General features: G+C 37.1%; 1 protein-coding gene across 1 annotated transcript; it reads left to right on the top strand.

Moving 5' to 3' along the window:
• Positions 1-8,890: 8,890 nt before the first annotated feature.
• LOC126770184 (brahma-associated protein of 60 kDa) lies at positions 8,891-13,312 on the top strand. The gene is made up of 8 exons (XM_050489423.1): positions 8,891-9,227; positions 11,057-11,307; positions 11,426-11,658; positions 11,731-11,813; positions 11,990-12,118; positions 12,196-12,666; positions 12,742-12,852; positions 13,026-13,312. The coding sequence occupies exons 1-8, from the start codon at positions 9,087-9,089 to the stop codon at positions 13,263-13,265; spliced, it is 1,659 nt and encodes a 552-aa protein (XP_050345380.1). The 5' UTR covers positions 8,891-9,086; the 3' UTR covers positions 13,266-13,312.
• The last annotated feature ends 1,213 nt before the right edge of the window (positions 13,313-14,525 follow it).

Genomic DNA, 14,525 nt, shown 5'->3' with positions numbered 1-14,525 from the left:
TTCCGACACGACCTCTCGACCTGGCGCCCTCGCCGACCAGCGACATTCATACCAACACCACTAACCGACGTTAAGCCAAACTCAAAACAATTAAAAACAAACGTTCACTCTATCTGAACATGATTGTTCAATATAACGAAATAATGGCCTATCATATTATGCGTACATATCAAAAAGTAGGTACTTACACTTATTAAGTATGTTAGGTACTTTGTACTTACCCTCTTCCCACTTTCACGTAGCACAATAATAAGCATCAAATTTAATAAAATGTTTTAATTTCCTTATAAAAAAAATATGAAAATTATATTGAGTTGACTGTATGAAGACTAAGCAAAAGGAACACAAAAGATTTTGGAGCTTGTATATTCTAAAATAATAAAAATGTAAGATTATTTCACTATCATTTAATTCAAAACACGCTTTTAGTTGTAACAGCAGGACATACATTTTTAATGTTATGCGGGAGTACGAAAATGATCAGTGCGGCCGATATTGCAGTTATCAATTATATTTTGATTTCAAAATTATATTAACAATGTTGTATGAATGTGTGAAAGAACTACGTTTTGAAAAGGCTATGTAATGCTTATTATTTAAATGATAAAACTTTAAAAAGCTCTCTTAACTCCCAATTGCGTCAATTATTCTTATTAAGGAATGTTTAAAGTACACGACTTTTTCTGACGTAGTTGACGAATGCCATAATATCTTTTGCTAATTATAGTCTATGAGCCACTGAAATAATGTACCTTTCAAATGGTAAAAGACAAATTATGTGGTTCCAGAGATTACTTTCCACTATAGGTAAAGAAAACGCACAAAATTCGCGTCTGTTCTGTCTAAATATCTGCATTTCATGTTGGTATTTAGTAAAAAGATACAAACTATCAAAAACACAGACAGTAATCCTTATAAAAACACAGAATCGAAATCTAATCAAAAATCAAATTTTATGGAAATTTAAAATTTGTACTGGATTTCAATAATTTGACCAAGACAAATGGTCTTGGCTTATTCTGAATCAGATCCGCCGCCAACAGTAAAAAATTAGTTAAATTGTTAACAACGATAAATTTCCTCAACTTAGTATAAATTATCCGATTTTCCCATGGACCAAGGACCAATTATTTTTCATAATATAAAACTGATCCACTCACCTTAAATTAGTTTTAATTGTTTTTAATGTTTATTGATATAACTTTAAATTTATTATAATTAACATTTACTTGTATATGTCTTGTGGTAGGTATATAAAGGGTTATAAATAGTATTTAATACTTTAAATCAAATTCTTCCCGTCTCAATAATAAATTAAAATTGAGAGCTTTTTATTAAAACCAAAATGTTTTTGAACCTGAAACAAAACTGTCACTGATACCAATCGAAGAGCCTTAAGATATAAAAATAAAATATAAAAGCCCAATCAAATAGTACGCTTACATTTTTTTTTAAGCATTTGTTAGATACATTTGTTAGATAGGTGCTCCGTAATAGGGTTATTGTTTTGCCTTACGTCGAATTTCACTATAAAACTTGAAATTAACAAAAATTCCAATTGATTCTAACGCAAATGATCACAAGTGGGTGACGGGTTATGTTAATTGTCGCTGAACTGTCAAACGTTTATATCGCGACTCGCATCGATATATTTCTAGGGAAAATAAACCTGTTCCAATAGATTAGAAAAAAAGAAAACTTCCTTTATGTAACAATTATGATGTATTTGTTGATAAGCAAACTAACTTAAACTTAAAATGTTTTGTATCTTAGTGTTATATAAAGAAATTAGTGAACAAGTATATTTATATTTTTTCGTACATATATATAATGTTATGCACATAACGCATACACAGTATATATATATGTACATAAAATTTATTAAAATAGTCTCAATTTTTTTAACCGCTTATACCGCAAAGCTTAAAATAATCCGTTCATATTTGCATTACAACTTCGATTCTGTTGAATCAACAACTTTTTTGTTTCTTTCGACTCCCCATCGAGTACCAGCTTTTGCTCTTGCTCTTTTTATTAAGTATTTAACATAAAATTATTTATTTAAAATCTAATGAGTAAAAATTCCTTAACAGAGTTTCATGTTAAACACTACTACAGGCTTTGAATTAGTTACAGAAAATCCCAAAGGCACCCTGTAACTTCTTCCGGGCTTTAAAGATATTCTATATTTCGCATGGAATCGCAAAATTTAAATTAAGAAATTTAAACAACAAAATAAGTATTTAAATATAAAAAATAACTGTCGCTCGCAGTTAATATTTTAATTTCATCTTTAGCTCCTCCTAATCTGTAAGATTGCGCGAATATGATATTTATGCTATATGATTTATATGTCTAGCCACTGTTACCCCAAAGCATAAACTGCATAGCCGTATGTAGACATTATACTGTGATGAGAGCTGAAATACAAATATTCAATTTTTCAGCAACCAGTTATGGCAACCAGTGTCAAGGCCTTATCCATCTACACGGGCAAAAGGTATTCTTTATTTCCCCGGTATCTGCAAGCTTATAAACAAATTAATAACCCTACAAGACAGTTAAACCTCTTTCATAGATAGGCTGTAAAGTTACAGCATAAAAAAGGTGCTTATTATATTGTTTAGTTTGACTTCCATTTAATATTGCATAGACGAACGAACAGATTGCCCGGATGGTATGCCGATGGGTCACCTTCACCCATGTGAAATACATCGCATTCAATCCACTATCGAATTGCATGTGATATGTCTCACAGAAAGAAACATAGTGGTAGTGTTTGATCAACAGCAAAATCAAAATATACTTCCCATCTCTCTATGATGCCGCCTGGATTAAAAATAGTCGTAACAAAAATTATAGATATACATATTAGAAGATATTTGTCTGAAAAATTTATGAGTCTGATAAATAGTTAATTACAGAGTCAAGGCTCGCCAAATGTAAGGAAACGTTCTGCCGTGATGAGACAATACAGTAACAGCCTGTTAATGTTCCACTGCTGGGCTAAGGCCTCCTCTCCCTTTGAAGATAAGGTACACTATCATCAAATAGTGTTTTGTGTACAATTGTGAATTAGCTCTTAGTCTTACTTACCTACAAGTTTAAACGTTAAGTATGGTATCCGAATAGTTATTTCTATTAAGTTTAAAAATAAACTATTTTTGATAATTCACTGCATTTTGTCAAATATAATGGCCAATAGATCTGCTGTGACGAAATACATGTTTTCTTATAACAAGCCCGCGAAAGAGCTTAAGAGTGATGCTTAATTTTTCTCATAGTTTATTATTCGATTTTAATCAATTCTATTATAATCTGAAACATAAAAAACGAATAAAGATCCTAATAAGATAATTTTTAACCTAACCCAAAACGGAGATCAAAATCATACTGTGACCGTCTTTAGAGTTCAGTGACTGTTAGTAATTTAAATTATTGCAACTGAACCCGGCGACTATCTCGCAAATTCAAAAACTTACTCTATGTAACTTCAAATAGCTTCGTTGATGCAACATAACAATGAAATTTTTCAATTCATCATTTTTTATAATATATAGTGAAGTTTGGGATATATGCCTACAGGTATGTTATGAAAACACGACTCTTATTTTTATTTCTTCATAGAAAAAGATGACGAGCTAACCACGACATTTAAAAAAAAAAACAAAATTTATACATACTACTACTACTAATACTAATAAGTGACGCCATTTCTATTGAATGAATGCGATATGACTGCGAGAGACTGCGATTAAGACGAAATTCGAGAAAATAAAGTGATTACTTAATAAACTATGTATTATGAAATGCATGGTGCCAAAAGATAACTGCTAAAGTGAATAAATATAAATAAATTTGAACGATATTTGAAAAATAAATTAAAATAAATCGATAATAATACCCACACACCCATCCAAATAAAACTTGTGACTGAAAAAACGGAATGTACTTACCTTTCGGCTACGGCCTACCGTTTGACTCTCATCTATGATATCCAAAAAAAATTTTACCATATAGGTAAAGAATATAGCCAAATTTCGTCCAAAAATATAAACTTAAATAATATAAAAATTTCATATCTATTGCAATAGTGGTTTTTACATGAAGCCGTAAAAACTAAGCAAAACACCTTTAAATAATATTGAACTTCATTTGATTCATACAATTGATTTTGACAATTACATATTGACTTCTAACCAGCTTTATACAGACTGGTTAAGGCTATTATTTCTTCCCGTTGTACAGATACAATCCAAACATAAATTGGCAAGTAATGTAAATGGGCATGTGTTATTGAAAATCCCCAACACATGCATTAATTTGGTTAGAGATTAGATATATATTTATGTATGTAAATACATAATGCGTACCGTACTCCTGCGTGCCCTTATATATATAATATATATATATATATAGGGCTATGCAGGAAATATTATAGTGCACAAGTGTGTACGCAAACACAGGTGCACTCTCTTTTCTCTAACTCTCATAATCCGATGGGACGGCAATCCGACACGTCCGGAAATAGTTCAGGCGCAAGACCAGCGGCTTGACGTACTTTCCGAGGCACGGGAGTGTACACACTTCCAACTTCTAGACTCCGGGCTGCTACTGAGAATTTTCTGACAGAAAAACCCAATAACCCAGGACCTCCGGGTCTGCGGCCTTACATCAAGCCACTAAATCAACAAAGCTATATATATTGCTCATTAATATTTAAAGTCGTTACTTGTTTTGAGTTCAACTAAATAATTAAGTAAATTTGAATATTTATTACGCAAAAGTCTTATTTAGACTAAAATATTCAAAGAATAGTTCATCGATTAAATGGAAATGTGACATATCACCATTTTTTTTGAAACTACGATTATTTAATACAATGTTTTATTATTAACTGTATTTTTAGAGGAAAAATAACAATTCATAAAACTTCAGTCATAACTTTTATAAGTTCATAAACTTCTAAGTCACAAGTATCCTTTTTGTACTGTATCCATATATATATTATACGCGCCGGGATGGCAAATAACTACTCCACCTGACGGTAAGTGGTAGTAGAGTCCAAACGCGACGACGGCCAGTACAGTCGGGAAGAATGTTCTGTACTAGCCGTCCCCGCCTTGCCGGCCCGCAAGATGCCTCTTCACGCCTCGTTTGAAGGAACCCGGGTTGTAAGAGGAGGGGAACACGTGAGCTGGTAAGGAATTCCATTTTTTGGAAGTGCGACAAAGAAACGAGTTGAAAATTTTCTTTGTGCGCGATGGAATTGATGTCACAGTTAGGCGGTGGTCGATAGAAAGCGCTCAGCGCTGCTATCTCTCAGCGCAATTGTAAAGGCTCGAGGGTGTTTGTGACCTTTACGTCGCTAATAATGCGGACCACACGTCGCTGCAACCGGTCCAAGCCCTCCAGTAGGTACTTAGCGATAGCCATCCCAGAGGTGCGAGCAATATTCAACGCATGAGCGTACCTGTGTTTTGTACAACAGGCACAGTTGTTGTAGCGTGAAAAAACGCCGCACCTTGTTCAGAACTCCGAGTTTCCGTGAAGCTGTTTTTATAATAGCCTCGATGTAATCCCTTGGACTAAGGTCGCAGCGAACGTCCATCCCCAGCATAGCGATTTTACTTTGTATCACCAGCGGTGTGCCACAGAGGGAGGGAAGAGGGGAAAATGGTGACTTTTTCGCTGTGAGAACGCATACCTGTGTTTTCTTGGCATTAAACTCAACAAGATTATCAGAACCCCATTTGGCGATGAGCTCTAACGTCCTATTGAGTTCAATGACAAGATTCTCCCGCCTCTCCTCAGTTTCCGCTCGCCCAGCTATTGCGCGTCCGTGGTATCCACCATGCACTGTACCACTATGTACTATATCGTCTGCTTAGCAATGTATGTTCCTGAGAGAGAACATATCATTGATATGCAAAAGAAAGAGTGTGGGTGATAGCACAGATATATAATTATATGGATCCATCATAATATCTTATATATGGATATATATATATATAGGGAATCCCTCGTCGTTTGCAAAATATTCGGTACTATTAATTAATCTTTCGAAATAAAATATTGTTAAAAAAAATATTATCTATGTATTATTGTTATTATTTGTTTATACCCCTATATTATAGTATTAATTGTCACTGAGTTAACAACTGACATAGACCCGTAGACAGATTTAATAAAACAAAATGAGGTTATTAAATTTTACTTTTTAATATTTACTATACATTTTTTTTATAAAAATATTTTTTTGTTTTCCAACTACACTTAAAAACCGTTGCATTGTTTGTTTTTGTTTCCGTTATCAATAGTACTTCAGCGTCTTAATATGGTACTGGATTAGCATTCTCCTCAGATGTTGAAATCTAAAACATTCAATTAAATTATTAATAAAGAATGGTTGCTACATATATTTGTATGTTAACCTCTTGACTCGGAATTTAATAATATTATAAATTCATAAAGAATGTTAAATAATGTTGTCATTCGGAAATTATAAATAGGAGAAGGAATAAATTAAAATAACATATTTATATATAACGAAGCTCTTTAGGCTATTATTGGACTCCGTATTTATTTGTTTACATTGTCGACCAGTCGATATTTTTTTTCGAAAATAGGGACATTTTTTTAGCTGACGCTAACAGCACTTACATAATAAATAATTTAAGGTTTTGAATGATAAAAACTGGAAAATCTTATTATCTTCAGGATTTTAATGCAAAATAAAGTTTCGTTATGGTATGACATAAATAAACATCACTGAGAAACTATATTTAAGACAAAACCCTCGTACTCACGCGTGAAAACACACGCCAGCAATGTTCTTCTTGCTGTAGTTTTAACATGAATGATATGGTATAAGGATTTTTTCTGTCTTTTGACTGGATTAGAAAAGTTTTCTAACGTAAAAATAAGTAAAAATTGAACAATAAACACGGTGAACCCACCAACTGTCAACTGTTTCGCTACTTGAGTAGCGAAATAAACACGAAAACTGGGACAAAATATTTGATAATTCTATCTCTGTCTAAACCATTTGTGACGTAATTTTCGTTCTCTTTTTTATGTAAGTGCGAAGGTAATCATCAGGCTATCTATCAGTTTCTCCGTCTACGACTTACACGCATGACACAGCCTTGAGGCGGACCACAAAACACTTTTACTTAGAGAAAGGCTGACTGTCAATACCACGTCAATACTAAATTATGTAAGATATCGAAATGAGTTTATACCAAGACCGACACACCGGGAAGACTCGCCTAGGCTACGCAGCATTTCGGTAAGTTGTTCCAGCGACTCTGCTATGATGACCAAGGTCATGTTCAATAGGCATGTCATGCCGGGACCGATATACGTCGAGGGGAAACCTCTCGAAGTTGTTAGTGAATATACCTACCTAGGACAGATCATACAAGTCGGTAGGAACAACTTCGAGAAGGAAGCCGATCGAAGAATTCGCTTGGGATGGGCAGCATTTGGCAACCTTCGTCAAGTCCTCCAGTCGTCTATACCGCAATGTTTGAAGACGAAAGCCTTCAACCAATGCGTCTTACCTGCCATGACATACGGTGCTGTAACGTGGACACTAACTGCGGGACTAGTCCACAAATTCAAAGTCGCTCAGCGTGCTATGGAGCGAGCTATGCTCGGAGAATCTTTGAAGGATAAGATCAGAAATGAGATTATCCGGAAAAGAACCGGAGTCACCGACATAGCTTGCAAAATTAGCAGGCTGAAGTGGCAGTGGGCTGGTCACGTATGTCGTAGGACCGATGGCCGTTGGAGCAGACGAGTCCTAGAGTGGAGACCGCGAATCGGCAAGCGCAGCGTAGGGCGCCCTCCAGCCAGGTGGACCGACGACCTCAAGAAGGTGGCGGGCATCAACTAGATTCGGAAGGCGGAGGACAGGGAGCTTTGGCGCAAATTGGGAGAGGCCTATGTTCAGCAGTGGACAACGATTGGCTTTTGATTGATTGATTGATCGAAATGAGATCGTAGATTATTTTTAGTACATTTTATAGTTTTGTCTTTGAAATATTCCTAATACTTGTCTTCCTGCTTTTATTACAACACTTGCTTTTAACTGATTTCAACACACAGCTACACAACATCATAATATAGTGGTTGATTTAAAATTTATTACGTATAAGAAGTATATTTTTTATATTATTTTCTGATGGAGCGAATTAATTGATATTTACATACAAAATCTCACATGATTACGATTTCACACCTACCTTAAGATTAATTGCATACTATTGCTAGGTACTGCTTTTGTTATTTATGATTACAATTATCGAATATTTGGATTGTGTAAGACATTTTTTTTAAATAAGTTCGGTATATCTGTTAGACTGATAGGAGCAGTAAATCCAAAACTCTGCAACAAAATAATACTTTTTGTTAGAAATCTTTCTTTTTTAATTAAAAAAAAAAAAAACAAAATTTTAATCATGTCCTTAATACTTTTTGAATGATATGTAACGCTTAAATGTAAAAATCAAAATACGGCAAAAAATTAATTGAAGCAAAATTAAAATCTTTAAATGAATGTACTGTAAAATTTGCCCTTTTTTAATAATGACATTATTCTACGTCAACGAGCTGTATGGTGTGTAATGTAATAGTAAGATAAAATTTGTTTTGAACATAATATGTATTTGTTTTATTTGTCAATGTCTGTGCAATGTTTGTTTCACTTTATTTATATCTATCCGTGAATTGTTTAAATTTTATTCAAATAAAATTATTTACATTAAATAAAAGTTATAATGAACAATACCTATTTGCTTGCTAACGACCTAAAAAGCTAAGACTTCAAGTCCAATAACTTTATTTTTTAGCTGTACTTTTAGCATTTTCAGTATGGCGTCTTTGGCGTATGTAAATGTCAAATCATAGTTTCAAATTTCAATACTATGATAATTTTCAATAAATAATAACATTTTAATCATTAAATTGTATATTAGTAAGCGTAATTTTTTATTATATTTTGCTACTGACAATAACAACAAATAGTTTTATGAAACGATGAAGTGTTTTGATTCGTAGAAAGTACAACTTTGTGAGTGATAATGGCACAGCGTTTTCCGACAAGTGGGCCTAGCCCTGCGCCTCCAACTGGTGGCATGCCACCACAGCAACGATATCCTGGACCGGCACCACCTCAAGGATCTCCCATGCCACCTAGACCATATTCTGGACCTACGTTCCCGGTATTATAATAGAATTTTATTTATTTATTACTGTTCATTAAATTGCTTACAATCGTATAAGATGTATATATTTACACTATAATGATGTATAAATTATAAACTCTTAGATAAGAACACAGCATATATTATAATATTGCCACTAGCCAAATGTTAGCCAAAACTTAGATAGGAAGATCATATCAAAATATTTGTATGCAAATAGTTATGTAGTACTTTTATGTCATCAAATGTTACAAGGAGTGAAGAACGATCGATGACGAAATGAGGCACAAAGAGGCATCTTTTGGACCAGCTAGGCGGGGATAACTAGTACAGATTGTTGTTTCCGACTGTACTGTACTGTCTGTGATCGTGACTTGACTCTTCTACATCTTACCATCAGGTGGAGAAAAGTCATTTGCTTTCCAGTAAAAATAACAACAAAAAAAACAACACCTGGTTCAGACTGAACCATGATTCGGGAACCCTTTAGAAATTTGCATCTCTATTTTGGGTGGGAAGTGGGATTGAGGGGTACGGGGGGAGTTTTACAACACCCCTGCACCACTCCCCCGTGGAAACCCATGGTTAAGAAGATATTTATGATTAAATTTTTAAGGTTTAGTCACTTCTAAACTATGGGAGGACTTAAACCCGGGGAGGGTTAATTGACATTCATACCCCTTATTAATTGACATTCATACCTACTCTGCCTTAGACTAGGAAATATGGGCCAATTTGGTTCTGGCACTCGCAGGCTGCAGCTGAGGCATAAGTAAATGAACTATTTTGACCTTGCAGATTGTATAAAGTAAAAATTTGTAACTTTTACATCAAACAGTATATCTCATAGAACTTAGTATCAAAATTAATTTATTTAATTAATGTGAAAAGTATGCGACCATTGCGAGGTACATGACCTCACATTTTCGTATAAGCAAATTTATGGAGTAATAAGATGTGAACATCTTGGGTCTAATATCTCACTGTCAGTTGATCAAACAATTTATATCAATGTCGTTAATTTTTGTACAATATACAGTATTTGTTTAGACTAAAACAGTCTTAATGGTATGACTAACAATATAAATATTTGTTTCTGATTCTTTATTCAAGTAATAGCTCACATGATAATTTGCAACTTAATTTTTTTCATGGTTATTTATTTTTAACAAGCTGAAGCTTTGGCTTTGCCCGCATGTAAATTATTTGTACAAGAATAGTAATAGTTATTTCAAATAATGATATCTGAAACATTACTAATTAGTTTTTAGGGATAATGGTGGTAGGGATTTGTGAAAGCTCTTCTGGGTAGGTACCATCCACTCATAAGATATTCTGCTGCAAAACAGCAATACTTGATATTGTTGTGTTCCGGTTGGAAGGGTGAGTGAGCCAGTGTAATTTCAGGCACAAGGGACATAAAATCTTAGTTCGCAAGGTTGGTGGCACATTGGCTATGTAAGCGAGGGTTAACATTTCTACAATGCCAATGTCTAAGGGCCACTTACATTACAAGTGACCATTTACCATCAGGTGGCCCATATGCTTCCTATTCTATTAAAAAAGGGTAAATGTTGACTAATTTAAAATTTCATGAAATATTAATCAAACAAAAACACTTATATTTAATTGGTGCGGTATATTTTTTCAATTTATTTGTTTGTTGTAAAAAAAACTGTAATACTCAAAAATGTATTTAATTATATTATTAATATTGAAAATCTGTCAGTAATTCAGATGAAATGATATATAATTAGTTTGTGAAAGATTTCTTTGCCTTGTCTTCTAATCCTTACTACACACTAATTATCCTCGTTATACTAATTATCCTAATAATCGGTTTGCAGCCTCGCAGTGGGTTCACACCGCCTCCGGCCGGCAGCGGCGGCGTCCCGGCCGGCGGCGCGCGGCCCGGCCCGGCGCCGTACGCGGGCGCGGCGCTGCCGCCGGCCGGCGCGCCGGCGGGCGCGGCGCCCGGCCCGCCCGCGCCCTACAGCGCGCCGCCGCGCCCGCCCCCCGCGCCCTCCGCGCCCGCCAAGCGCCCGCCGGACGCCCGAGCGCCTCTGCCACCCCAGCACAAACCTCAGCATTATGCCGGGTAGGTTGAGTTTGATATTTTATTTTTGACATCGGTAGAAGAAAAATAACTATTGATTACTGTCATCGTATTCTTTTATAAAACGGTCAATTTTATAACAATTACAATTTTCGGTTAGCGACGCCTACGGCGCCGGCGGAAAGCGTAAGAAGCGCCTGGCCGACAAGATCCTGCCGCAGAAGGTGCGCGACCTGGTACCGGAATCGCAGGCCTACATGGACCTGCTGGCCTTCGAGCGTAAGCTGGACGCCACCATCATGCGCAAGCGACTCGACATCCAGGAGGCCCTCAAGCGGCCCATGAAACAGAAGCGCAAGTTGCGTATTTTCATCTCGAATACATTCTACCCGGGTAAGGTACTTTAAAATTTTATTTAGATAATTCTTTCATATACAAAATCTAAAATGTAGTGTGACTTTGTAGGACAGGGCGATAACGCGGTAGCTTCGTGGGAGTTGCGTGTGGAGGGACGTCTACTCGATGATACCAAAAATGACCCTAATAAGGTTTGTCAAAAATATTAAATACAAATAACAACTTCAATTAATACATTTGTAATACAATTATTAATAAAAAAAATGTTTGTGACAAACTGTCTGGGTTTAACCCAGAGAACTGAGTAATACTTAGTTTCAGAATGTACTGTTTCAGATGAATGATTAATCCATTTATTCTACTTCAGGTGAAACGCAAATTCTCATCCTTCTTCAAGTCATTGGTGATCGAGTTGGACAAGGAGCTGTACGGACCCGACAACCACCTCGTCGAGTGGCATCGCACCCTCACCACGCAGGAGACGGACGGCTTTCAGGTACAGGCGCGCGACCACGCGACGTGGTGCCGTTCGTGTAACCGTCACAGAGTACCGAGAGCCCTCCCGTCCCGCAGGTGAAGCGGCCGGGCTACAAGAACGTGCGCTGCACCATCCTGCTGCTGCTGGACTACCAGCCGCTGCAGTTCAAGCTGGACGCGCGGCTGGCACGCCTGCTGGGCGTGCACACGCAGGCGCGGCCCGTCATCGTCAACGCGCTGTGGCAGTACGTGAAGACGCACCGCCTGCAGGACCCGCACGAGCGCGAGTACGTGGCCTGCGACAAGTACCTGGAGCAGATCTTCGGTTGCGCGCGCATGAAGCTGGCCGAGGTGCCGGCGCGGCTCGGAGCGCTGCTGCACGCGCCGGACCCCATCGTCATTAACCACCTCATCTCCGTTGAGCCGCCGCACGACAGCAAGCAGACCGCCTGCTACGACATCGACGTCGAGGTGGACGACACGCTCAAGACCCAGATGAACAACTTCCTACTGAGCACGGCCAACCAGCAGGAGATACAGGGCCTGGACACGAAGATTCACGAGACGGTAGGTCGACCCGTGCCTCGGGCTCGCGGGACTGTCCTCGCCGGGGAGATTAAGATTCGCAATCGATCGTTTCAGGTGGACACCATTAACCAGCTGAAGACGAATCGCGAATTTTTCCTGAGCTTCAGCAAAGATCCCCAGCAGTTTATACAGAAGTGGCTCGTGAGCCAGTCTCGAGATCTTAAGGTTTGAGTTCTGTTTTAACTTTTTGCACTAAAATATTTAAAACGATAATGAAAACTCTCCGATGGGAACTCTCGAATTTTTTTTTACTAAATTAAAATTTTTCGTACTAAAGATTCCATCGACTGATATATTAATATATTGTGACGACCTAACAATGACACGTGATGCCGCAGACGATGAACGGCGGCTCGGGCGCGGCCGGCGCGGGCGGTGCGGGCGCGGGAGGCGCGGGGGGCGCGGGGGGCAACCCCGAGGAGGAGCGGCGCGCAGACTTCTACGGGCAGGCGTGGGCGGGCGAGGGCGTTGCGCGCTACCTGCACGCGCGCCTGGCCGCGCGCCGCCGCGACCTGGAGCTCGCGCTGCAGCCGCACGCGCACCACCACCTGGCGCCGCACCACCTCACGCGCCTCTAGGCGACCGGCGCCGACTTTTATAAATACACTTATTCATTACGACTGCAGCCTTCTTTTATTTATTTCCGATCTCCGTTCTCCAAAGAAACAGTAAGGGGTATAAAAAAGTGTGTTAAACGAAAATTATAGACCGAACATCATTCGGCCGAATACTCGGTTCGAAAACATTTACCGTATACGTATCGATGAGTGAAATCCATATTAAATCCAACACTCATAAAACAAACCTAACGTCTCCGAACAGTGTTAATCTCAAAAACCGAATAGTACTCGACGTATCTGTTCAGTGGGGCAGTACTGTAACATCGAATTTGAAACTCGACAAACGAAAGTGATATACGACATTGACCATTATAATTATGACATTTACAGTATACACGCATCAAAATAGTGCATCTATTCTAATCGGAGTAGGAGTAAAGGAAAACAAAATGTAGATTTTCAAATGGCATGCAACTTTCTAATTGTTCTACTGTATTACGCATTATAAACAATTCTTGTTTATTTTTTTTTATAATACAACTCTATTCCACCTAACTAATTATAACCAAATTAATTTAACTTTTCAAGTTCCAATTACAACTTCACGGACATTAAAATCGCCATTTTTTCGCGAATCCATAGTGAATATCATAGATAATTTATTCAAGATCTCGACCAATGATATCGGTGTCAAAGTTGTTTTTGTTCGATTTACTTCTCTTGTGCTTGGAACGGACAATATTTATTTTTATTTATGGATTTCTTAAAGAATAGCAATGCAGTTATTATACGCGTTATTGACCTATTGATGACGTGACGAGTGTGAAGTGGTGAGTCACGAAACACTTAGATTTCTTAATTTATAAGTATATGGGTGATTAAAAGAAACTATTGTTTTCATAAGAATTGATACTTACATGAAGTTTGTAACTAAAACCAAAATTAATGTGACAAAAAAATTTACAATTTAGAGCGTACTAAACAAAAATCTTAATTTATTATAAATGCGAAATTGAGTTTGTTTGTTACAATTGCACGCCTTAACTACTCAACCGATAATCATGACTTTTTGCGTACTGGTTGTACCTACCTAGTTCAGGTAGGTACTAGATAGGAGGTACATTTTCGAATTTTCTCTTGTCCAGTGCTTAGCTAAAAATCCAAATAAATTATAAAAATTTTATCTTATTCTCTACGTTTTGTTATTATATACTTTTGTGCTATCACCTGTCTTTCCCTGGTTTTTAGTAAAAAATGTTCGTTCTTTCCACCTTTCAC

The sequence above is a fragment of the Nymphalis io genome, chromosome 8, assembly GCF_905147045.1.
Source record: "Nymphalis io chromosome 8, ilAglIoxx1.1, whole genome shotgun sequence".
Classification (NCBI taxonomy): domain Eukaryota; kingdom Metazoa; phylum Arthropoda; class Insecta; order Lepidoptera; family Nymphalidae; genus Nymphalis; species Nymphalis io.
This window is presented reverse-complemented; position numbering and strand designations above follow the sequence as displayed.